Below are 27,805 nucleotides of genomic sequence, written 5' to 3'. Positions count from 1 at the left end.
TTTTACTAAAAGAAGTCTAACTGTATTACACAGGTTTGTGTAAGCGAGCTTTATACAACAGGTCCGCTGTATTCCAAAATACTGACAAGTACATTTTGAAGCACAAGAGGACAGTACAGTAAGTCACCTACATATGAACCTTCATGTTACGAACTTTCAAAGATGCGAACGGGCATGTCCAATAAATTGAAAATTATTTAAATAAGTGAAAAATTAAAAATTGTACCGTAACTTCAAATTTTGAAGCAGGGTGTAAGTTAGTTCATGTGTCTGCCGCTAGGCAGAGCGCAAAACACCCACGCTATTACTGCTTACATTCTCAGTCACATGCGTGCATCCTCTAAAAGTTGTGTTTTTGGCTGTATCTCGGTTTACATTAATACGCTTTACTTCAAGCCCAAGATGTCCGGAATTAAGCGTAAAAACAGTGGTGATGTACTACTAAGAGGCGCCAGGTAATAACGATGGAAACAAGTGAAAATAATTGAGAGAGTAGAGCGAGGCTAAAAGATGGTCGATGTTGCTCATTTGTATAACATGAACCGTTAACCTATCTGCACGATTCTAAAGAACAAGGACAAGATCATAAAACATACTTTTGCTGCGTATCCCAGTTCACTAGCCGTTAGAGAGTCTACTGAGATCAGCTGAAAATATGAAAAAAGAACTTGGTTGTTTGTTGTTAAAATGCACTCGAAATCAATACAAAAATAATGCAATTAAATAATATGTGAGTCACAAACTTGCACAAGAGAGAAGGTGAGACCAGATTTCTAAAAAAAGATCAGCTTTATTGTCATCTGTCACACACGTGCGCAAGGGAGGCAGCTAAAGGGCTTGAGTAAGGGCAGTTCCGAGGCATGCCAGGATGTTGCAGAGTGCACTGACTCTTTTTCTCCCTTTCCTGTAGACCATTCATGGTAGATTCCACCTGGCTCTCTTGACATCACTTCCGGGACCGAGCCTATGGAAGGAGACCTTGCCAGCTCTGGCCCCTGTGATGTCACGTTCGGGCTCGAACCAATGGCTGAAAACCTTCATGAGTCCGACCCCTATGATCTCACTTCCTGTCTTCCCCTTTAAAAGCCTGCACCTTTTCCCTATTCCCTCAGTTCTGTTTTGGACTCGGTTGTGTGCACATCAGTGCTGTATTCATTTGAACGACTTTTGCAGCCAGGAAATCAATTATACGGGTGGCTGCCCCAAACCTTTCTATGGCTCTGTGTCGAGTTTGTGACATTGGCGTAGTCGGCAGGATGGAGAAGTCCTGGAAGAGAAGGGGACATGACCTGCAATACACCCAGATGGGAGCGTACCGGGGCCGAGTTTTCAGGCGGGGAGGGTGTTCTGTGGTTCGGAGTGACCCGGTATGAGCTCACACACAGGCGTGGTGATTGTGAACGGGTACAAAACTACTGCTTTGTTTGATTCCAGCAGCAACATTTCCATTGTTGCTCGCCGATTTGTGCTATCACGACAGTGATTAAAATTTATGACCAGTATTGCCTGTGTCCACGGAGAAATCCACTGGTATAGGTCCGCCTATTGTGTCATCAGTTATGGAGGATTGGTTCAGAAACCGTGGTGGTCCTCCCAGATCCTCCACACCCGGTGATACTAGGGCGGGACTGGTCTAAAATTAAAAGCGGTGAGACACATAACACTCCTGGGGTTAACTTGGGCCTAGTTACAGATGGGAATGAGCCGTCTCAAGCTGCCTCCATGCCGTGTAACCAGCCGGCAGAGAGAGACGAAATGGCCCCCCTGAGTGACGTGGCAACTCCCGGGCCGATACATCATCCACCAGCGCCGAGACGGAACGGGAGGAAACCACGCCCCCTGAGGTCGGCCCAGACCCTCTCTCCCTTTTGCGGTTCCAATTTAGAGAGACGCCGGCTTCTTTTAAAAGGGAGCAGTGGAGTGACGATTCCCTGAAGTTTGCAAAAAATGAAGTGGTCCTAGTCAACGGCCAGCACACTAACCAGTCGATGCCACAGGGTCCTCACTTTGTGTTAGAAAATAACCTTCTGTATCACATAGCTGAGCATGACGGGCAGGAGAGAAGGCTACTGCTAATCCCGCGGACCTTCCGGCGGCAGGTCTGTGAGTTCGCACACGCCCACCTCCTAGGTGGCCATTTGGGCATCGAGAAAAACCTGGAGCGGATCAAGCTCCGCTTCTACTGGCCAGGAATCAATGAGGAGGTTTGTCGCTTTTGCACTTCCTGCCCGGAGTGTCAATTGCGACAAATTCCTAGAAAGGACCGTGTTCCTCTCATTCCTATTCCCCTGATTAATATTCCCTTCCACAGAATTGGGGTCGATTTAGTCGGACCTCTAGAGCCCTCAGCCAGAGGACACAAGTACACTTTAGTCCTCGAGGATTATGCTACCAAACACCCCAAAGCTGTTCCGTTGCGCTCAGCCACTTCTAAAGCCATTGCATGGGAATTACTAGGGGTCTTTCGCGCGTTGGCATCCCCAAGGAAGTCTTGACAGACCAGGGGACACCTTTTACCTCGGAGATGTTCAAAGAGACTGCCAAGTTACTTAAAATAAAGCATTTAAAGACCGTGGAATATTATCCTCAAACCGACGGTTTTACTAGAGAGGTTCAATCAAACTCTCAAACAAATGCTGCGTAAGGTGATCAGCGAGGATGGAAGGAACTGGGATCAGCTCCTCCCCCTCATCCTTTTTGCCTATCGGGAAGTCCCACAAGCCTTCACGGGGTTCTCCCCTTTTGAATTATTGTATGGGCGACAACCCCAGGGCATATTAGATATCCTAAAAGAAGGATGGGAAGAAGAAGCTCTTCCCTCTACAAACATGCTGGAGTATATCGCACAATTACGCGATAGATTTGGTAAAATTCGACCCCTCCTTAAAAGTCCCATGGAAGAGACCCAATCAGCACAGGTCTGATATTACGACCGCAGCACGTCTCTCCGGGAGTTACACCCGGGAGATCGTGTCATGGTCCTAGTGCCTACCTCCCATTCTAAGTTGCTTGCCCATTGGCAAGGCCCCTACGAAGTTAAGGAGAGGAAAGGACTTGTCGACTATTTGGTGAGTCAACCCAATCGTCAGCCGAGGGTGCGGGTTTATCATGTGAACCTGCTGAAACCGTGGAAGGACAGGGATCCCGATCCCTCCTCCAATCAGCCCCGCTCACTCTTTGCTCACACGGCTAGCCTTAACTTCGGTGCAGATTTAAGTCCCAGAAAACGGCGGGTGCTATAAACAGTTATCCTGTCTGTCCTGGTGGTAGTGAGTGAAAACCCCAGAAGGACCTCTCTGATTGAGCACAACATTGTGACAGAGCCCGGAGTTATAGTCCGAGAACGCCCGTATCGTCTTCCCAAGGCAAAAAGGGCTGAAGTGGAGTTTGAGATCAAGCATATGCTGAAACTACGTGTGATTGAGGAAAGTCATAGTCCCTGGTCCAGTCCCATTATGTTGGTCGCTAAGCCTGACAGGAGTTGGAGGTTTTGCAATGACTTCCGTCGGCTTAATCAAGTCTTCCAATTTGATGCTTATCCAATGCCACGAGTGGACGACTTCCTCGAGAGGCTTGGGCAGGTTCAATATTTGACCACACTGGACATGACAAAGTGGCACTGGCAGGTTCCTTTAACAGACTCTGCGAAGGTTAAAACCATGTTTAGTACCCCTAGTGGACACTGGCAGTATCGTGTCCTTCCATTTGGCTTACATGGGGCACCAGCAACCTTCCAGCGTCTGGTGGACAAAGTGCTCCGGCCTCATAATTTATACAGTGCTGCCTACCTGGATGACGTGGTCATCTATTCCAGCACGTGGATGGAACACCTACAGCATGTCCGAGTGGTATTGCTGACGCTAGTGGAGGCCGGGCTTCGGATTAATCCCAAGAAATGTTTCTTTGGATTGAGCAAAGCCAAGTATTTAGGCTACCAGGTGGGTGGGGGTACCGTGAAACCACAGTGCCTCCAAAGTAGATGCCATTTTGAAATGGCCCCGTCCGCGAACCAAGCGGCAGGTCCAAGCCTTTCTCGGGTTAGCGGGGTACTACCGCCGGTTTGTTCTCCGGTTCTTGGAGAGAGCGGCGCCCTTGACTGATTTGACAAAGAAGAGGGCCCCAAACATTGTGGTATGGACTGAAAAGACAGGTGCTGCATTTAGTGACTTGAAGCAGGCCTACGTCCGCACCTATTTTGAAGGTACCTAACTTTTCTTTGCCTTTCATCCTCCAAATGGACGCTTCGGACACAGGCCTGGAGGAGGTGCTGAGCCAAAGTGTCAATGGTGTGGAACACCCCATCATGTTCCAGAGCCGGAAACTGTTGGACCGGGAGACCCGGTATGCAGCGGTTGAGAGGGAGGCTTTGGCGATTAAATGGGCGATTACTCAGCTGAGGTACTACCTGTTGGGACAGGAATTCACCCTTGTCACGGACCATGCACCTTTACAGTGGATGGCCCTGCACAAGGAGTCGAATCCACGGGTCACCCGGTGGTTTCTTCACCTACAGCCATACAAGTTTTCGCTCATTCATTGCCGGGGCGCTCTTCATGCCAATGCTGATGCTCTTTCTTGGATTCACGACCTCGCGGTCAGGTTCGCCCGACCCGACGGGTCTGGGCTGAGGGGGGGCCTTGTCACACACATGCGCATGGGAGGCAGCTAAAGGGCTTGAGTAAGGGCAGTTCCGAGGCAGGCTGGGATGTGGCAGAGTGCACCGACTCTTTTTCTCCCTTTCCTGTAGACCATTCACAGGAGATTCCACCTGGCTCTCTTGACGTCACTTCCGGGACCAAGCCTATGGAAGGAGACCTTACCGGCTCCGGCCCCTGTGATGTCACATTCGGGCTCGAACCAATGGCTGAAGACCTTCATGAATCCAACCCCTATGATCTCACTTCCTGTCTTCCCCTTTAAAAGCCTGCAACTTTTCCCTATTCCCTCAGTTCTGTTTTGGACTTGGTTGTGTGCACATCAGTGCCATATTCATTTAAACGACTTTTGCAGCCAGGAAATCAATTATACGGATGGCTGCCCCAAACCTTTCTATGACTCTGTGTTGAGTTTGTGACACATCTCAGAGTTATCCAAATGTGAGCTGTTATACCGCCATGCGAGGAAAGAAAACCCGCCAGACAATGTTTTCTCGATGCAGGCAAAAACTACTGACTTTATTATTGAATGTGCTTAAATTATATACGTAAGTGTTGCCTTTCCACTTATCACCCTGCCACCTCCCATGCTGCAGGGCGTGTGAATTTTGTCTTTACATAGGTGCAGCGCTTCCAGACGCTACAATGTCTCTCCAGCACTCTCAGAAACCCCAGTTGATGTTGTTACCATCTTGCAGCCTCTCCCTTCTCAGATTTTTTTTTTTTAAAAGAGTGGACAGACTTTATGCACAAGTGAGAAAACAGCACTAGAACACAGGGTTAAGTTAGCAGCCAGTTTTAAATATTCCCACCCAACAGCCAGCAGGAGAGTTATGCTTTGAGCCTCTTAGGACAAGCAAATCCATGCCTACGTTAACAGAGTTTCAGCGTACAGTGTCAGAGCGTAAACAAATCTCACAGGAAAAATATTTCCTTTTAAAAGCTATTTGTACTATACGTGAAGTACAAATAACATGTTTTCCATTAGGGTTGAGGAGGGAGAGGTATGTTAGGTCTGCATACGTAGACTCATTCACTAGCAGTAGTAGAGATTACTGTACTGAGATCAGGTGATGGAAAACAATAGGAATAAAAAGTAACTGTTGTTAAAATACAATTAAATCTATAACACAAATACAAATATTAACTTTTAAAGGCACTTTGTGTACAAATAGCTGTACATGTATTTCTGTAGGAGATGAGGGTCGGGGGAATGCATTGTGTTCGCTGGGTGCCTAGGCTAACTTTGCTGGACTTAACAAACTGGACTTGAGAATGCGCTCTCGAAACGGAACTTGTTCATATATAGGGAACTTACTTCATAGAGTGAATTTAAAAAATGATGTAAATAATCAGTTTAAATACTGCATTAAAGAGTACATCTTCAAGCATTTTTTTTAAACTATCCCAAAAATCTTTTAAAATGTAATAAAAAAGCCAAACTGAAAATTTAAGCTTCATATAGTATGTTAAAGGCCAGTGAAAACACGAATAAAACTCCAAATAAAAAAGGTGATTGTTTACAAAAAAAAGTGTTAAAGAATGCAGTAAGCTTCTGTTGATGATTAGTCTAAAACTCCAGTAGTAAAATTTCTTGCTTGATTCCCCACTCTCGTAGTTAGGTATATTATATATCATCATAAAAATTCTTTCTGACCTAACAGCCTACTCACAATCAGATTGAAAGAAAGAAAAAAAGAAAAAAAAGATGGTCATTACTTCATAAATTACTATGACATCACTGATACAGTAATTTCTTAGACACGATACTTAAATGAAATAATGATTAAATATTAAGGTACAAATGAGTCATCAAGGTTGTAACATAATGATCCATTACTGTATGTTCACTATCTGCAGAGTGTGGCTTATCTTAAGATTTTAATATCCAGGAAGATTAGATTTCTTTCACATAAACCATTGAAAAAATGCAACTCTTAAAGTTATCTTTTCAATTCTAGCATTAACCATGACAGAATAAGCACAATAACTCCTTTTAATTTTAACTTTTTCAGTATTTACTATGAGTGTAGTAAAAATGTAAAAAAAAAAAGTACAAATGTAAAAAAAGTAAAAATGTTGAATAAATGACAGGAATTACAGAAATCATTCCAAAATACAAAAATAGAATTAGAAAATGAAAACAAAACAAAATATTGAAACATATTATACTCAAGTACTCATTTTTTGTTATAAAACACACATTAGGGAATAATAATAATAAGCAAAACATGAAATTCTCTTAAGTGTAAAGCTTTTCATTACTACATACAGCATTATCTGCCTTGTGTCATGAGATGCCTAGCCGAAACTACATGGCCAGAACCAAAAATAACAATAAGAAAAAGGAGTGTTTATCTCAGGCTATAACATAGTGTAAGGTCAGAGATATAGTATAAATAGGGATGCACATGCTCCTAGTTTCAAACTTATATTCAATTTATTTGCTCCAGTAACTAAATTAGCTCCAAATGAATGAGAGCAAATATATTTGGGCTGCTGTTCGACTATAATATTTAATCTCAATTAATCCCACAATTACAGTTTTTACTTGAAATTAACTGTAAATTAATCACAATATTTCCTTCAAGTATATCAATATTTTCTATAATGCAAAAATAACTGATTAATTTCAAACACCAAACAGTTTTAAAAATCATTTTGCCACACCCCCAACCCCCCCCCCCCCCCCAAAACCCCGCAGGTTGCTATAATATTTAGGAAAACATATAGTTTGAACTACTGTGTTGAAAGACAACATATCAAAAGCACTAACAACTACACAAACAATTAAGGATTAAAAAACAGAAAAAAAAATGGTTCAGCATTTCTGCACAATCAGCACAGTTATAGCTCAGGTTCTGCTTAACTGTGTCATCCAGCTGTTACCTGGATAATTGGATTGAAAATGTGTAAAGATTAGGATTATTTTTTTTTTTTTTACCTGATAGGGTTATTTATTTAGATGTGCCAAATTACATACTGTCATAGAATGCATCATTTATGAATCTGTATAACATCTGCAAAAATCAAAGCTTATGTGTCTGAATATGCAGCACAACTTCTGGTCCAAGCTTTGGTCTTGTCAAGTCTAGATTACTGCAACTCACTACTAGCAGGAGGACCCGCATGTGCCATCTAACCACTGCAGATGATCCCAAATGCAGTGGCCCTTCTCGTATTCAGCCAGCCAAGATGGGAGCATGTCACTTTTCTGCTTAGGTCGCAACATTGGCTCCATGTAGTAGCACACATTAAGTTCAGATCTGCCTTCCTCAATGTGTTTAAGAAGCGATTGAAAATGCTACTGTTCTGTGAATATCTGTCAAATTGTTAATGAATGTTTTTTGCTCAGTGGATATCTGTCATATTGTTAATTGATATTTTTTATTATGCTAGCTTTATAGCTCCTTACTTGTGATTATTAACTTTTGTAACCTGTCCCACTACACTTGTTCAAAACAGTCCCTAGACTGATGTTACTCTATTATGTTAACGACCTTTGTAAGTTGCTTTGGATAAAAGTGTCTTCTAAGCAAATAAATGTAACTATAAACATAAAATAAGTCTATCGTAACCTTCAGCCCAAATGGATGGAGATATTAGCATGCTCAATTTAAACTGATTATTGCCTAGTTCTACTGGTTACAGTATACTATAGGCTATTTTAGGCTACAGTAGGTAACATACAATTAAACAACAACAACAACATACCATTTCTGCTTTGGGGGATGTGTGAATGAGGTATCAGGAACCGAGCAATTCCATTATGTAATCTACTCCTTAGCTGCATAGAGATGGCTAGCACCTGCACCACGTGGTTTCAGGTCAGATTTTCCTCCATGGGCAACCGAAAAACCTTGATGGCCATCATATTTGTTGCCAGGGACAGGGCTGATACATTGATATTGTGTCACCAACTCAGACCTATACCTTGGCAGCCACTTACGTTTCATGGATGGACTTGCATTAGCTGACAGAACTGCGTATAGTATCTTGTTCTCAATATTCCGCTACACTGCACAATGGCAAGGATGATGCTGACTCGGCACACAGTGCTCACCAGTCTACAATGTTAGTATACCACAAAAAAACTCATTAACTCTGCTTGTATAACTGGTTTCATTTTAATTATCCTCATGTTATTCTCTGCACTTTAAAGAGCTAGGGTATATGTGAAATGATGTGTACAAAAATACAGGAAAAAAAAAATCGCATCCCTTATTGATTCAATATGGTATGCAACATTTTATGTTCCAATATGGGGGATTCCCATATTATAAGGGAAACGTGACAGCCCTACTGGTGTATGTGAATGAAGTTCATTATCAAGAAAGGACACAGGAAATGATCATGCACAGGTGACCAGGTTATCGAGTAGAGGTGCCACAGATAAAAGCTTCTCTATCTTGAAGTACTTCCTACATTGGTTTCATATTCTGAGTGAATTAAGCACAATTGGGTTGTCAGTATATTGGCAATAACTTGTACTTATTAGGGTAACAAAGCAAAGAATATAAAGAAGTACTGCAACATTTTATTTCTATTGCAGACAAAGCCTGTGTATGTTCATTTATCTGTTGTAGTGTCCAGGTTTTTATAGCTTGTATATTTGCTGCCCAGTAGTTAAACTGAAAGTTAGGTAGAGACATGCCGCCTTCTGCCTTAGGTCCCTAGGTCCCTTTGGGTAAGTGGATGCTTTGAATTCCAAATTAATGAGGTAATGACTGAATCTAACTTCTTAAAAAATTATTTATTGATGTATATTGAAATGTTTTGAAAAAGAAGCTTAGGAAGGATATTCATCTTCACAGCGTTAATTCTTCCAGCTAAAGTGAGATGTAGGGTAGACCATCTATGCAAGTCTTGCTTAATTTTTTCCATGCAGACATCAGAATTTTGTTGATAAAGAGCTTTATGATTACTTGTGACATTTACCCTAGGTATTTAAACTGATCTCTGATGATAAAAGGGAAGGTGTCTAATCTGATATTATGTGCTTGACAGTTCACTGGAAAGAGCACACTTTTATTCAAATCAATTCTGAGACCAGAAATCTTTTGAAATTCTGTTAGCAATGCAGGCACAGTATTTTGTGGATCTGATAGATAATATCATCTGCATGTGGTGAAATTTTCTGCTCAAGTCCTTCTCTGATAATCCCCTTTATCTCATAAGCATTTCAAAAGTGAACTGCCTGTGGCTCGATGGCAACTGCAAAAAGCAGTGGTGACAAGGGGCATCCTTGCCTAGTACCACATTCTAGTTTAAAGGAGTCTGAAATAATGTTGTTAAAACAAACTAAAGTTTCTGGACTGGTATACAATTGTATAATGTTTGAGCCAAACCCAAATTTCTCCAATGTAGTGAAAAGATAGTTCCATTCAACCATATCAAATTCTTTTTCTGCATCCAACGATAATATAATCTCCAGGGTGTTAGACTTTGTGGGTGAATATATTACATTAAACAGGTTTCGAAGATTGGAAGCTGTGTCTTTCTTTAATAAATCTAGTCTGGTCTTGTGATATTACTGAAGGAAGCATTTTCTCAATCCTTCTAGCTAGGACTTTGGAGAGTATCTTAACATCATTATTAAGGAGTGAGATTGGTCTGTATGATGCACATTGTAATAAGTCCTTATTTTGCTTAAGAAAGACAGTAATTAATGCTTGGCGAAAAGTTTGAGGTTGCATTTTACTATCTCTAGCTTCTGTAAATGTTGCTAATAATAATGAGCTAACTAATTTTAAGATTTTTTTTTTTTATAAAATTCAGCAGGGTAGCCATTAGGGCCTGCTGCTTTCCCACTCTGAAATGAGTTTATACCATCTAGTAATTCTGATAATGCCAGAGGTTTATATAATTCCTTTGTACTGAGAGTATCTAATCGTGGTATCTGTAATGCATCCAGAAACACATTAGATTGTGTATTGTCTTCTTTAAACTCAGTAGAATATAAGGATTTGTAGTATTCTCTAAATGTGTGCAATACGTTTTTATGGTCAATATTTTGTCTCTGTCTGTGTTGGTGGCAGCTGGGATTGCATTGCGAACTTACTGCTTGTGTATTTGTTGAGCTAAGATCTTATTAGCTTTCTCGCTGTGTTCATAGTAATGATGTCTTGATTTAAAAATTAGTTGTTCCATTTCTTTAGTTGTCAAGATGTTGAGTTCTAAATGCAGAGCCTGTCTTTTCCTATGAAGTGCCTCATCTGGACACCTGGCATGTTCTTGATGTATTCTGGTAATTTCACTGATTAGCTCCTGTACCTTCTTGGTTTCCAATTTATTTTTGTGGGAAAGATATGCAATAATCTGTCCTCTTAAGAAAGCCTTCAGAGTTTACCGGAGTGTTCCTGCAGAGATCTCTTAGGCTGTATTTGTCTCTAAAAAAATCGATTTGTTTGGATATAAATACTGTACAGTTCTCATCTGCTAATAAAAGTGGGTTAAAACACCATCTGCGAGATGAGTATGTGGGGCATAATGATTTGAGCTCCACGATCAAAGAAGTGCAGTTGGAAATAATTAATAAAATAATTAAATAAGATTTAATTGTAGGAAAAAAAATGTTATCTATAAAGAAATAATCAATTCTTGAGTAGCAGTGATGCACTGGTGAGAAGAAGGAATATGCTCTTGAGTTTGGGTTTAGAAATCTCCAGGGGTCTGATAAGTTGTGATCAGTTACAAACTGTGCAATTGTTTTTGCATTGTTAGATTTTATTGCCCCTGTGGCAGGAGACCTATTTGGTCTGGATTTAAAACACAATTATAGTCGTCAGCCATTATAATTTTATGAGTGTTCAAACTGGGAATGAATGCAAATACGTTTTGGATGAAGTTCCTTTCATCCACATTGGGTGCATAGATATTTATCAAAATAATTGTACAGTTAAATAAATTGCCAATGACGATCACAAATCTCTCTTCAATATCAGATACTACATCTGATACTACAAATGATATTGTTCTATGTATAAGAATTCCCACACCTCTAGTTTTCTTTGTGAAGCTGGAATGGAATATTTGGCCAGTCCAGTCTCTGTGCAACCGAAAATGATCCTTGCTTAATAAGTGGGTCTCCTGTAAAAATACTGTTTTAGTGTTTAGACCTGTTAGGTGAGAGAATATTTTCTTTCTCTTAAATTCGTGATTGAGACCTTTAACATTCCAGCTCACAAAGTTAACTGTTTGGTCATGGAGACCTCTTGCTTCTGAGCTTTTGTTGTCATTTTGTAGTCTTAATGTAAGATAAGACAGCTTTGACCTTAATTTCCAATTTTTCTAGGAGTTATTGCCATGAAGCCTATTGTTACATTGGTACTTACCTGTATTTTAATCCAATGTATCTATTGACAATACAGTCCAAATACCATAAGCATAAAACACAATCATAAACCATGTTGAGAGAGTAATACCATGGAATGATGTTAAATAGTAGCCCTGGGTAAGCATAGTAAGCCATAATACAACAAACCAAGGGTATAATGTTAGGTGTTTCTGCTAGAACAGGAACATGAAAAGAGCATCCAACTATCAATTTTCCAAACCCACATATACTGAGCAGGGAAGCTGGAACCTGTCATAGCAAGCACTGGGCGCAAGGCAGGGGCAATCGCTGTACAAGGTGCCATTTATGTCAGGGTTAAAACATACAAACAGACACAATGCAAATTCACCTCATTTACATGTCTTTCGACTGTGGGGGGATGGGAGAAACAGGAGGAAATCCACATGGACATGAAGACAGCATGCAAATTCCACACTGGGAACTCCTGGGATCTGAAACACTACCACTGTCCCATTGTGCTGCCCGAACAGAGCATTCAAAATTTAAAAATATTACCACATCTGAAGACCAAAGGTACCATTGTATGAATGAATGCACACTCCTTTGGCAGCATTTCTCATAAGCTCTTGTACTGCAAACATAATGAATTGGAAAATATACATGGAATCAAAAAAAAAAAAAAAAGACTCAATTGCTTTCCTTATAATACTGTTATGTATCAAAAAAACCAAACATTTGGACTGGGGGTCCGTCATTTAAAAATTTTGAGTGAAGACACTTTAAGGCAGGTAAAATTAGCTTCTCAGATATATTAGTTCAATGCTGACAATGGCACAAAAGGTATTTGTTTCTTTTAAATCCAATTAACATTATTAATATATGGTGCAAGCAAAGAACTAACCCTGGATAAGATGAACTCACACACACATCTACAAACAGAAAACCTTGAGTCACCATTTAAGCCAACCTCATATATTTCGGCTGAGGGAGGAAAAATAATCTCCAAAAAAAGCATATCTGATTTATGTGTTCCTCTTTATTTATTCTTTTACATAAATATCTACCATTATACAATCAATCAAACATTCTTTATTACATAAGAGACTTTACAGAGTATAGTGGTTTAGAGGAGTGACAATCAATCTTTGTCCAGGAGAGCCATAAAGGCTGTAAGTTTTTGTTCCAACTAGTTTCTTAACTAGTTCGCTTCCCGGGTCCTCCCTTTGTGGAGTTTGCATGTTCTCCCCGTGTCTGCGTGGGTTTCCTCCGGGAGCTCCAGTTTCCTCCCACAGTCCAAAGACATGGTGATTAGGTGGATTGGCGATTCTAAATTGGCACTAGTGTGTGCTTGGTGTGGGGGTGTATTTGTGTGTGTCCTGTGGTGGGTTGGCACCCTGCCCGGGATTGATTCCTGCCTTGTGCCCTGTGTTGGCTGGGATTGGCTCCAGCAGACCCCTGTGACCCTGTGTTCGGGTTCAGCGGGTTGGAAAATGGATGGATGGATAGTTTCTTAATGAGGACAATCACTGCTGTTAGTAAAACTCACTGAATTCTTGCTAGAAAGATATGATATGGCAGAATGAGAATAATGATATTCAATGCTTTCATTTACAGAGAAAATATTCCAAAAAGTTTTGTGCACCAGTAAAAATAGTAATTTCAATTACTATACAGTAAACCCTCGTTTATCACAGTTAATACGTTCCAGACTCTACCGCGATAAATGAATTTCCGCGAAGTAGGATTCTTTATTTATAAATCGAATATTTTTGCAGTTAGAGCATAGAAAACCTGTTTACTGCCTTCTAAATACGTTTTTTTAACATTATTAGAGCCCTCTAGACATGAAATAACACCCTTTAGTCAAAAGTTTAAACTGTGCTCCATGACAAGACAGAGATGACAGTTCTGTCTCACAATTAAAAGAATGCAAACATATCTTCTTCTTCAAAGGAGTGCGCATCAGGAGCAGAGAATGTCAGAGAGAGAGAGAGAGAAAGACACAGAGAGAGAGAAAAGCAAACAATCAAAAATCAATAGGGCTGTTCGGGCTTTTAAGTATGCGAAGCACCGCCGGGCAAAGCAGCTGCAAGGAAGGGAGCAATGTGAAGGTAGTCTTTCAGCATTTTTTAGGGGAGCATCCGTATCCTCTAGGCCAGTGTGCGAACAGCCCCTCTGCTTACACCCCCTCCATCAGGTGCAGAGAATGTCAGAGAGTGAGAGAGACAGAGAAAAACAAACAATCAAAAATCAATACGTGCTGTTCGGGCTTTCAAGTATGCGAAGCACTGCGTGGGAAGCATATCATATATCATTGAGGAGTTTTATTTAATACGTAATACGTGCTCTGGTTGGGTAGCTTCTCAGCTATCTGCCACTAGTGTCCCTTCTATGAAATTAACTGGGCAAACCAACTGAGGAAGCATGTACCATAAATTAAAAGACCCATTGTCCGCAGAAATCCGCGAACCAGCAAAATATCCGTGATATATATTTAGATATGCTTACATTTAAAATCCACGATGGAGTGAAGCCGGGAAAGTCGAAGTGCGATATAGCGAGGGATCACTGTACTTGGTTTCAGCATTCTTTAGCAGCAATAATCATGCCTATGTGTTTCCTATAATTTATCAGTCCTTCACATCCTGTTGAGATATTTTACCCAATATTCTTAGCAAAATTGCTTAAATTTATAGGCTTGTTAAGTGTGAACTACTTGTTTCAGGTCCTGCCACTTTTAGAGTAAAGTCAGGACTTGACAAGGCCACTCCAAAATATTAATTTTTGTTAGTATGGAGTCATTCAGTTGTAGACTCACTATTGTGTTTTGGATCATGGTACTGCTGCATAACCAAATTATACTTCAGCTTATGGACAGATGACCATACATTCTCTTTGGAAAATCTTCTAGGTCATGAGGCAGCAAAGCTTTCCAACACCATGTTTTATTGAAGGTATGACATTTCTAAAGTCAGTCTCTGTATAAGCTTAATGCCAGATATTGTGGGACCCATATTGTCCAACAAGTTTTACTTGTGATTCTCCTTTCCAAAGAATATTATTTCAAAAGACCTGAGAATCATTCAGGTGTTTCTTAGCAAATGTGAGACGAATACTGATTTTATCCACCCTGCTACTCTTTCATGAATTCCATCCATCCATCCATTTTCCAACCCGCTGAATCCAAACACAGGGTCACAGGGGTCTGCTGGAGCCAATCCCAGCCAACAAAGGGCGCAAGGCAGGGAACCAGTCCCGGGCAGGGTGCCAGCCCACCGCAGGACGCACATACACACCAAGCACACACTAGGGCCAATTTAGAATCACCAATCTACCTAACCTGCATGTCTTTGGACTGTGGGAGAAAACCGGAGTACCCAGAGGAAACCCATGCAGACACGGGGAGAACATGCAAACTCCACACAGGGAGGACCCGGGAAGCGAACCCAGGTCTCCTAACAGCGAGGCAGCAACGCTACCACTGCCCCACCGTGCCGCCCTTCATGAATTCCATTTTCTTATTTCTTATCGTGGAGTCATGAACACTGACTATTGCTAAGGGCAGAGAAGCCTACAGCTCTTTGGATGTTCTTCTGGGATGCTTTGCGACTTCTTCAGTGAGTCGTCACTGCGGATTTGGGGTATTTTTTAGCAGGGCAGCCTTTCCTGGAATGATTCACCACTATTCAAACTATTCTTTATTTAGAGATAATGTCTCTTCCTGTGGAGGCCCAGAGACTAAAAAGTGGCTTTGGAACCCTCTCTCGCTCTTGCTCGCTGCACAGGAAATGCACAGGGAGAGACTGAACATGTACAAACCGAAAGAGAAACTGGCTTGTTCGTATATCGAGTGTGTGGTCGTGAACTGAGGCAAAAGTTTGGCGAACTTTTTGGTCATAAACCGATTTGTACGTGTACCGAGACGTTCGGTGAACCGAGGTTCCACTGTATAGAGGATATTTGGAAGAAGGAAAATACTTTTTCAACAGCATTGAATTTAGAAATGTTCAGAAGCATTTACTTGACTCTGTTCTCCCAATTTCTATTATTAAGTCTGCCTTCGATGAGGCAATAGCTCAGCACAATAGCATCCAGCTTTTTAGGTGGTTTTGTGGCTTGCATCACATATGAGACTGATCTGTATGAGCAATCATTTTCATCCTTACTTAACGTGCAATCAGTTTTAATCACACACTCCTGCACTGGAAAAAGTAAAGCAATTAAAGATTAATAAGTAGTGGCATTTAAATCAAGGACATATTTTCCCTAAATCTCTCATTTATGCAATCATGTAGTCTTGTCTAAATACTATAAAACAACTATAACAAATCAGTATTTATAAAGTACATCACAAACAACAAAGGAGAAATGAATCTCTCAGTACTGACATACTAAATTATTTCACTAGTGTGACAGCATGATCCAACAAAAAAGGTCAGAAAAAGATATGTCTCCTGGTTGGGAGGTATGTATTTAGAATATGTTCCAGTTGTTGAGAGGATAGTATCAATATAATGTCATGGTGCAGAGATGTAAACTTTTACAGTAGTGTTTCTTCTTAGAAAAGGTTACATGAAAGAGTAAAGACTACTCTGTACTATTACTAGGAGATACTTCAATACAGCTCCTCTGTTTCATGAGTTAATATGGGAATGTCAATTATAAAAAACATGATTAAGGATTTCTCAAAAAGGTACATGTCACATTAAGCCAAATATCAATGACTAAATCTAGAGTAGTGTCTTCTGCTCTGAAGTAATATATTTTGTACCTATAATAAAACAAAATGCTGAGCTATCAACTGGCCATCACCCAATGACAATAATTTGGCTGAGATGGCCAACGTGTTAACTGCACAGATCCTTAACAGGTAATGATGGATTGCTGAAAACAATCAACAGGGCCTCTGTTTTGACCAAATGTAATACTTACCTTAGGAAAAGCAATCTCTACATCTTAGTACAACTTATCCGGATTAAACAGCCAAAAGCCTTTCATAGACAGCAGCAGAAAACAACTTTCAAGTTTAAAAAAAAGTAGCAGATCTGCCAAATTCCATGCAACTGGCATCAGTATGGCATTGAATATATACAAGAATATTAAAAAAAATCTGTTTTGTTAAGTTCAACTTGATTGTATGGAATGTTACTTTCTTCAAATAAAATTACAGACTCATACAAATGATTTTATACTTTGGATGGAAAGATAGCACATTGCTCACTTTGGGTAAATATGGACACTGAGTTGGGATATTAAAGGAAAATAAATTGAATACTTTGCGTTATTTCTGAACTTGGTGGTCACACCTACTATAAAAGGAAGATGGGTTGATTCATGTCTTTGATGGAGGTCACTGTGGTGGTTAATACTAAAGCAATGGCCAGCTAGACATTCTCAAAGCAAAAGATTGTGTGGTACTAGGGCAATCTGATTTATCTGACCCTGTGCACACTTTAAATTTTTTCTGTAGCAACTGAAAAGCTGTTTTTGAAACAAACACTTTTAAAATCTGGTTTGTCAGAGAATCACTCAGTTAGGTTTGCAGAATTTGCTATTGCAAGATTTATATTCACACAATTAGCTTGTTAAAAAAACTCAGTAAAGAGTAACAATTAATGGCTGAGTCATATTTTTTACAGGATATATATTTTCAATATTTCAGAACTCTCGTAAAAGAGCCTTTGCTGTGCTGTTTCCAAAGTGTCTGACATAAGTGATCAGTACTTTGTTATTGCTTAGCCTGTGAGCAAATCCACAATTACACAAGTTATCTGTAGTAAATTACTCATAACTGAAAGACTGCATTACATTCACTAACGTACTATTCTAATATATTACATAAATGCTTTTACTATATTCTTCCTACTTTAGCCCTCGAAAACCAATCAAATAACACAAATTTAGTGTCTTCAGAGTCGTATTCCACAATGAAGAAGTACTGTTTTGTCGTACTGTACATGAACATATCATATTAATTCAGAAATGCACTTCAAGCAGTTCAACGACTGAAATCTTAAATACATTTTATGTTAGTATTAACAAATGGAGCAATTGCGTTTCATCGGTGATGTAGACAAGCCAAATTGCCACTTCATTTGAAACTTGCCTCGATGTTTAATTGTAATGATTGTTGTTGTCACTGCCACTGTGCCTGTATGTGTATTTGTGCAAGGCGGTTTCATCAACAACCTTGAACTGTTTCCACCAGTTACAAATGGATGGATGCGCAGATGAATAGGTGTAGATGTGCTCATTACAATCAAAGAATGACTGCAAGCTTCCGTTCCTTTATCAGGACTGTGGAGGACCCTGGATTAAAAGTGATTAATCCCTCCGTAATTTTCTGATGTAACAAATGCATGACACTACAAGATAACAGTTACAAATTGGTCCATATATCTGACTGTTTTTTTTTTTTTTTTTTTTTTTTTTTTTTTTTTACACGAGAATTACGTTGACTGACAGAGCAGAGTGGAGTGGAGCAGCATTCAGCTGACATGAAGATTTCCTGATGGCGCCCAAGCTTAGTGTTATCCAATTACAAGCGTACTTACATATTTTTAAAACTACTCCGCTGCATTCATGTTCGTTATTAGTTGTGTAATGTCAGGTGTACTAGAGAAATGCAAAGAGCTTCACATTGCTCACTGTCCAGTCTTCTGACTGTACCGTTTTCGTTTTGTTTAGTTTTCGTCAACAATGATTTTAAAAGCATTCTGCTTAGTTTTCGTCATTAAAGGCACATTTTTACTTAGTTTTCGTTCTGTTTTCGTCACTGAAAAAATGTCATTGACGAGTATTTTTAATCTTAGTTTTTATCAACAAAATTAACGCTGGTTAATGTAAATCCATCAGAATGTGAATCAGTACTTTCTTACTCACAGTATTTCTCCTTTCATGGGTAGACAGGGCTGGCCCTGCCATATGGGCAACCTAAGCTGACACCCTGGGGGTCAAAATTTTTGGTGGGCAGCATTTTGCCAAATTTAATAGACACAGGCATTGACAGAAGGTAGCTTCAAGTGATCTTTGGCAGCCCTACCAATACTCCCCCTTTTGCAGGGGATTTGTAGTTGAACAATGTTGTCTCATGGACAAACAGAGTACTCCAGTATAGGACACAGATTATTTGTTTACCTTTATACATTATGTGAAGTATTCATGAATTTAAAGAAGCTACTCTCAATATTTTTTTTTTTATTTCCCTCTTTCAGCTACTCACTTTAACAGCAATTTAAGTTAATTTTAGAATAAACAGTTTATACTTACGATCACCTGGAAGACGGGCCACTACTATACCACTGCCTCCACGAGCAGTTACTAGAAATCCTGCTTTAATGACTGACAGGATAGCAAGACCTTGAGCTTTTGCAATAACATGAGCTTAGGAGAAAGAAAAAATAAACACGTAGTTTTATAACAGCAATTTTGTTTCAAAAATAATATATATACTGTGCACTTTATTTTCATTTTTTGTTATTTACCTGACAGACTTCAGTCTAAAAATATAGTCTCCATCTCCGTTGTGGAACTTAAATACTGTATAATGAAATTAAGGGAACACTTAAATCACACATTGGTTCTCAATGAATAAAATATTCAACTGGAAAATCTTTGAGTAATACTGTGCAATTCATTGAAAACAAAATGATGTATCAACAGTCACTGGAAACCGAAATTACCAACACTATGAGTGTTTGATTTAACATCACACCAAAAATCAAAATCAAAAATTGAAATCACAGGCTGATCCAACTTGTATGAATTTCTTAATGGCAACTCATAATGTGATTCAGCAGTGTGTATGATGACCCCTGTGTGCTTGTATGCATTCTTGACAATGTTTTGATATGCTCCTGACGAGATGGCAGATGATGTCCCGGGGAATCTACTCCAAGGTCTAGATCATGGCAACAGTGAACTCCTGAATAGTCTATGGAGATACTTGGCGGCGTCACCAATACATGATGTCCCAGAGGTTCTCAGCTGTATTCAGGTCTCGAGAACATGTGGCCAGTCAATGGCATCAACACATTCATCATCCTGGAATTACCTACACACTCTGGACACTTGAGGCTGGGCACTGTCCTTCATCAAAAGGAACCCAGAGCACAGCATAAGGTCTGACAATAGCTCCGAGAATATCATCCCGGTACTGAACAGCAGTCAGGGTACCATTGCCTAGCACGTGGAGGTCTGTGTGACCTACACCTGGTGACAAGGAAATGCCTCCCCAGACCATCATTGACCGATTGCCAAATGTGTCATGCTGGATGACGTTGCATCTGCATAATGTTCACCACAGTGTCTCCAGACTAACAGGGAGCCAGTGGTGAAGCTGCCAATTTGGTATTTTCTAGCGACTGCCAATTGCGCTGCATGGTGATGGACTGTGAGTACACGTCCCACTAGAGGAGGTTAGGCCCTCATTCCACCCTCATGAAATCTATGTCTAACAGATTGGTCGGAAACATGCACACCAGCAGCCAGCTGGGGGTCATTTTGTAGGGTTCTGGCAGCGTTCGTCCTTTTACTCCTCACACAAAGGAGTAGATACCAGTCCTGCTGCTGAGTTGATTGCTTTTTACAGCCCTGTCCAGCTGTCCTAGTGTAACAACCTCCTGGTATTTCCTCTATGCTGTTGTGACTGTGCTTGGAGACACAACAAACCTTCTAGCAAGGCATATATGGATGTGCCATCCTGGAGGAGCTGGACTACCTGTGCAACCTGAATCAGCTGTAGGTACCGCCTAATGCTACCAGTGGAAACATGGACAATAGCACCACGCAAAACTAGAGAAAAATCAGCCAGGAAGATTAATCAGAGAGCAATTGTCTGTGGCCATCACTTGTAAAACCATTCCCTTTTTGGGTGTTGACTTGCTGTTGCCTCTCCAGTGTACCTGTTGTCATTTTCACAATCGCTTATGCTTCCTAACTGGACAGATTGATATCCCTGAAGCTTAACTGACTTTGTGCTAGATTGTGATGATTAAGTTTTCCCTTAATTTTTTGAGCAGTGTAGTTGTGTGCACACACTCACAAAAAGTATCTTCAGGCAATTAATGATGTCATCACCATTACATATGAGAAAATGGCACCTAACACTTGTAAGATGTTACACAATTATTGCCAAGAAATTAGCAAACAGCAGCCCCTATAATTCAGTGCTACAGTAAAACCATAGAAAGTGCTGAATAGTTCTCATGCCTAGGAAACCACTTGTCACAGAAGGCTGGCACGGATTAAGAGATTCATTATCTTACATGTTCAAGTTTTACCAGGAAGCAGGTATTCAAAAACTGCAAAACCACCATCAAAACAAAGATTTTTGTTTACAAAGCAGTACCGGTAGTTACTCCCACATTTTTAAAGGGAGGTAAAACACATTTTAACATGGAGGTTATAGAAGGCATACCAAGACTTGAGAACAGTACCATGTATGCTGCTTGTGAAAGATACTTCAAATGTGATGAGGAAACAGGTTAATCAAAAAATAGTCTCTATTCTTAATTGAACATGAGCATTGACAGTTATTATGTGTATGTCATCAACTTGGCTGAGCTGGACAGGTCTTATTGATACCTACTACTAGACTTCTAAAGTAAGTTTTCTTCACTTATTCAAGTAAGCATGCAGATGGAGGAGAAGGAACATGCTTTAAGGACAATACAAAGGCCAATATGGAGAAATGCAGCATTGACACCACCAGAAAACTATTACCTTGGACCAACACGGTTAGAAGACATGTTTGTGGCAACGCTTACAGCATTTCAAAGCTATCTGACAGCCAAGAAGCAGGAGTAGCTGAAAATCTGTTCTCAAACACTTTTTGATGGCAGTTTAGTTCTTCAAACTCCATTTTAGCCCTCTAGTTACAGTGTAAGCTGATTTTTGAATCTTTTCATTTGGCAAGGTGTCTACATAATTCAACTGAAAACTTTCCCCATTATCACTGGAGGGCTATGTGATCTTGTGCAAGCTGCTTATCACATTTACTACAATTGCATACATGTATATTATTGTATACAATTGTATGTACAATTTTTATACATGAAAAAAATAGTACATGTCCAGTGTTCTCCCCAGATTTTTTTTCCAGCCGGGTGAGGCAGGACAGGGAAATTTGGTGGTGTGGAATATTAAATGTGCACTATTTTTATTAGTTAATTATTATTAATTATTTTCCAATGCTCAATATGACTTCCTTTTTTAAGGTTTGGCACTTTTTCCAGAATATTTTTTATTAAATTTAAGAAGAATCCAATTCAGGATCCTGCAACCCTAACAAAAATTTTAAATAACAATTGTTATGACATAAACCAAGAGGCACAAGTATTGTCACTGTCGGGAAGAAAAGTGAAAACAATGAAAAATATTTAAAAATATTCTTCAAAGCCAACTTGCATATGCATAAGGTGTATTCAGTTAAATATTTATTCTTCTTTTCTTCCTAGAAAAGGAACAAGCCATTTTACAGTGTTCCAACAGCTTTTCGAACAACGTTGTATGTGGCAACTCATTTTTTGCCAACCAATACATGGATCTTAAAGCTCCCACAAAGGCATCTCTCTGTAAGTTATTTAACACAGATACAGATCTTTCAATTTGACCGATTCCAGTTTGCTCTAGTACACACTTTCCTAAAAGGTCAGCAGAAGACTCAATGTGCGTTTTACTTTTTTCATGGTCCAGCAAGCTTTCTTTTTGAATTCTTGTGCATGGCACATTTACCCAAGGTAACTCCCTCCTTGGGGGGTGTTTGTTTGAATATTTCATGCACAATGAGCACCACATACCATTTTCTTTGACCATTAGCCAATCAAAATCTTTAAACCTTTAAAGAACTTTAATCCTTAAATCTTTAATATTTGTTTATGCCGGATAAGCGGTTCTTAGATTTATCAATTGGCAGAGTGTGTGCTGAAGAGATTTCCCCTGATGGACCAGCTTCAGACCATGTCTTTGTCTGAAATTGCCACATGAGGAGTTGACGCTGCACCTTCATTAGTTTGTGGCATCTCTTTTCTGAAATAACTAAGCAGTGTTGTTTTCTGAACACTTTTTTTGCTCATGTTGGTAAAAAGTTTGGAAAAAATTAAAAGTACTTATGAATAAGACTTTTGACTGGGAAAGTGAGAGCCTGTTGGATATTCATTGCACACTTGCACTACGGCAGGGCAAGATATGAACAAAAAAAGGAATGGCAGATGGGTCACTTTAACAAAACTACGGAAGCGTATTAGGGCCCAGTTGAAGAAAAAAAAAAAAGGGGCACATTGAAGAAGAAAATAACTATATGTCGAGAATAAAGTCGCCATGTTGACTTTACTCTCGGGATTTCCACTTTATTCTCGCCATTTATGATGAGATTAAAGTCGACATTTCCACTTTATTCTCATAGTTTATTTTGTCATTAAAGTAGAATGTCGTAAACTAAACTTCATCTTAAAATCAATGTTTAATTTACTACATTTTCTCAAACCCCATCATAAGGTAGTGTAATGCATTAAATGCTTTGTGTTAAGTGTTCCCCGGCCGATTTGTTAATTGCTACGTGCTTCTTAAACTGACTTCCACTTGCACTGAGGATGCGCCGGGATGGATCACCGCACAAAATACATTCACTTCATGATATTCCTGCTCTCTGAACATTTACAGTGCTAACATACATACAGTACTTGATATAATTTTCATGATGAAATGCATTAAAGCATGTATTAAACATGCACGGTTGTGTGGCGGTTGTGCTGCTCCCTTGCAGTTAGGGGTCCCTAGGTGTACGTTCAGTGTAGAGAACGTTATGGCAGGTGTAACGAGGCTCCAAAAAACTGGATGTATGAATGGGTATTGCACAGGTTTAACTTAAAAATTGTGTAAATGTTGGGTTCGTGATCTGGTGGTCGGAGACATGAACACAGAATTCAATGGATGTGCTTCTGAGCAGGCTTTCTTTATTGCATGCATGCTGCCTCTGACGTACCAAAACCCCAATTCCTACCCTTTCTTTTTCTTTCTCCACATAACCAATCACCACACAATAACACAAAGCATTTCAGGCGCTACATAATTTATGACGGGGTTTGAGAAAATGTAGTAAATTAAATATTCATTTTAAGATGAAGTTTAGTTTACGATGTTCTACTTTAATAACAAACTACGAGAATAAAGTCAACATGTCGACTTTAATCTCGAGATAAATGGCGAGAATAAAGTGGACATGTCCACTTTATTCTCGACATAAGCTTAGTAGCACTACATAGACTGCACTGACACTGAGAACAGAGACATCACTTCCTGACGCTCTTTTTTTCTGATATCTGACAGGCTGGTTCCGCGAGTCTTTTTTTTTTTTTTTTTTATCAGTCCTCCTCTCGCCCACCCACCTCCACATCCTCTTTGCTTGTGAAGTGCAGCTCCGCTCTCGCTATTAGCATGTACAGCCTCCTGTCGCCTGCCCACCTCTCCATACTCCTTGCTACTTTAATGAAACTGCTCCGCCCCTGCTATTACCATTGTGATATGTGACCGGCCTTTCATCCCAGCCAATACCCCCAGGCCGCCAGGTGAGCCATTCCTGCAGCATGGAGGTGCCCCAAATGCCAGCAGGGAATACTGGACAATGTAGTTTTTATTCTTAGCCCTGTTGGATACCTTGGGGCCCACTAGAGGACGCTGCAGGGAGGCACAGAGACTATTTGCCTTACGCCCAGGAAGTACGTCAGAGTCACGTGGACAAAGGGAACGATGTGTTTCATGGGTAAAGAAAAGAAGGATTTTTATCTGACCCGGAAGTGTTCCAGGTCACATGGACAGAGGGTGAAACGCTTCCGGGTCAAGGACTATAAAAAGGACAGTGAAATACCAGAGCGTTGAGCTGAGCTGGGTGGAAGGATGGCAACGCGTCTGGGAGTGGAGGATTGTTTATCGATTATTGTATTGATTTATTATATGAGTATTGTGGAGTGTAGGTGCTTTGTGCACATTAATATTGTCCAAATAAATAAATATTGGACTTTTACCTGGTGTCTGAAGAGTGGTCAGAGGGTTCAAGGGGTCGAGAGGACCACAAACTGTCACACCATGTACACCCCCCTCTCAACAGCCCACCTCCCCATAATCTTTGCTTGTGAACTCCACTCCGCCTCATCCCCGCTATTAGCTTTAGCACCGAGTGATCAGCAACATCCTGTTCCGCGCCTCTCCCCTCACAACTTGTGATCCTACTTCTAAAATACTGTATTTGCCCACCCGATCGCTCGTCCCTTGCCATCTCTGCAGATCATTAGATCTGCGGCTGTCATATCACAATGTCATGAGAGATGACAGCCGGGCGCTCGGCTAAATTAGCCGGGCGGAGGGCCTGGCTAAAAGACGCTACGGAGAACACTGCATGTCAATACTTGTTAAGTGCCCTGGGCTTCTCTTCACCACAGGAAGGTGCTAGATGAAATAAAGGTGGCTTATTTTAGAAAATACTTTCAAAGGATAAACTATATATGTGGATGTTGAGAAATAAATGTTAACATATTAATAAAAAAAAAGATGTTTGTATGAAGCAAAAGCTGAAATCAATATAAATTATATTGTAAGTAAACATTTTCTCCTAAAATATGTTATCAGCAATAACTTTTAATTTTGATGAAAATGAAATGAATAATAAATCAATGGTTTGGTTATATACAAATACACCTTTTAAATAACACTTCATGCAGGTATCCAATACTTCATTTACAGCCATAAGTCTGTTAGATGGTTTGGTTATATACAAATACACCTTTTAAATAACACTTCATGCAGGTATCCAATACTTCATTTACAGCCATAAGTCTGTTAGAAAGGGCCATATCCACTTTCATCCATTTTTACAGTTTTACCCCACTGTATTTTACAAAAGAGTTCAAGCTTAGCCATAATGCAACAGGATGTTCTGGGTATAGTCTAAAACATTCACAATTACAATTGTGTTTCCAGATTAAGAATATGATAAAACTGCATTAAAATGATTAAATTAGGTACATACGTGGAATTAGCTTGTCAGGCCCATTTCTTGCAGTTATTTCAGTGAATTCTTTAAGAATTTTAGCTGCCTTCTTTGCCTCCGATTTCAAATTAGTTGGAATTGGATTACTCACTATTAAAAGATAAAACAAACTCCATAAGTGATGCAAATACTGATGTGATAAAATTCCTCAGGTTATTGAGAACAATAAAAAAAATGAAAATTTTCACTTTTAAGATTATAACTAGTTGCCTTTTGAATGCTAGTAGAAATTAAAATGAAAACGTTTACATTTCTTTCCATTTTCAGATACTATCAATTACTGAATTAATGCAATAAGTTTGGTATGTAAAAGTTAAAGCTTTAAGATGATCATAGGATCAATATGATAGAACTAAACAATGCAGAACTACTGTACATCCAAAATATACAAAACAGTGTCAAGACATGTGCTGGAAAAAGATAATGCTGAAGTTCAAATCCAAAACAGTAACATAGGCTAAAAATCATAAGATATACAGTATCTCAAAAGCAAGGGTTAAAATATATAAAAAATGCAGAAAAGTGAATAAAAAATAAGACATACAAGTAAGCGATGTGAAAGGCTGAACAAACATTTAAGTCATCCCACAAATTCATCACCAGATTACTCCAAGGTTAGTTTGCCAGCCCATTTACATTGAGAGGTACGGTGAGAGTAAGATACATTAAGAAGGCACAGTCAGAAGTTAATTGCAAATGAATTTAATGATCAAAGTTCCAAGCACAAGTAGGACATGAGAGTGGAGAAATGGGTAATGTTAATGTTGTTGCACAATAGGAAGGGCCTATATATGTCAGCTTCTGATTTTACAGAATTACCTAAAGCTTACAACTTTTGGCTTAACACACTTGGATAAATACTCCACATGTCTTAAACCTGGATATCCAACTGAGCTGTATGGCTGAGTGCCCAGGAGAGGGTGAAGGCCAGACTTGTTGTGGAGATGATAAGCAGCATTGTAGGCACAACTAATTAGCAGACCCTGAAGTATATGAACAAGGCTCATTCTAATCAACAAACAGAAAGTTTTCAAAACTTTTCAATGTCATGATGCACACAACTCTTTATCTCTCAAAAATGTATACCTCGGCTGTCAATTGTTTCACTATGTTACAGACTATACAAAGTTCATTGTAAAAAAACAAAGTACAGTTATCATTTCAGGTCCTTATCTAATTAATTAATGGTATTCACACTGTTTCTGCTAATTGACTACCAGTTTAATTAATAAATACATTAAAAAAATAAATGACGTTTCACCGCACAAAATATGGCATTCATTGAACAGTGGTCATTAGGTTGATGTAAAATGTGCTAGCAAGCATATTTACAATGTTTTCCTGTATGAACTGAAGTTGTTGAACAATGTTGGTACTTCATTTTGGCACTTTGTTCATAGGGAAAAGTGGCTTAATTGTATAATATTGTAAAAAATCAATTTTGTACTCACTGACATATACAATAAAAGTGAACATCATACAGAACATCTCTTCAGCATTTTGGCACATGCAATGTAGCAGGCAAATACCATACACATCAAAAATGTGACATATTCTCTCATTTAATGGAAAGAAATTATTTTAAAATCTAAATCAAAAGTTATTTTCATCAAACATAATAAAATTAATATTGTTTGTAACAGATGTTCATGTTCCTTACAAGATAATGTGTGCATTCATATTCATTTATTATGTTAATGTAAAATAAATTGGATAGTAATTGAAATGTCGTAAATGTGTTTAGTTTTACATATTTATTTTCATGATCTGTACAAATAATAAATATTAGTACTCTAATAATTGAATAGA

At 39.4% G+C, this 27,805-nt stretch overlaps 1 protein-coding gene across 2 annotated transcripts in view; it reads right to left on the bottom strand.

Annotated features, from left to right (window-relative positions):
- sh3yl1 (SH3 and SYLF domain containing 1) overlaps positions 1–27,805 on the bottom strand; it is a 75,979-nt gene that overhangs the window by 42,675 nt on the left and 5,499 nt on the right. For both annotated transcript variants that reach the window (XM_028797751.2, XM_028797753.2), the window contains exons 2-3: positions 25,976–26,086; positions 19,222–19,335 (exon numbers count right to left, since the gene is read on the bottom strand). In XM_028797751.2, the coding sequence (XP_028653584.1) occupies positions 19,222–19,335; positions 25,976–26,086 (225 nt within the window). The remainder of the gene's footprint in view (positions 1–19,221; positions 19,336–25,975; positions 26,087–27,805) is intronic.

Source organism: Erpetoichthys calabaricus, chromosome 3 (genome assembly GCF_900747795.2).
Source record: "Erpetoichthys calabaricus chromosome 3, fErpCal1.3, whole genome shotgun sequence".
Lineage (NCBI taxonomy): Eukaryota > Metazoa > Chordata > Cladistia > Polypteriformes > Polypteridae > Erpetoichthys > Erpetoichthys calabaricus.
This window is presented reverse-complemented; position numbering and strand designations above follow the sequence as displayed.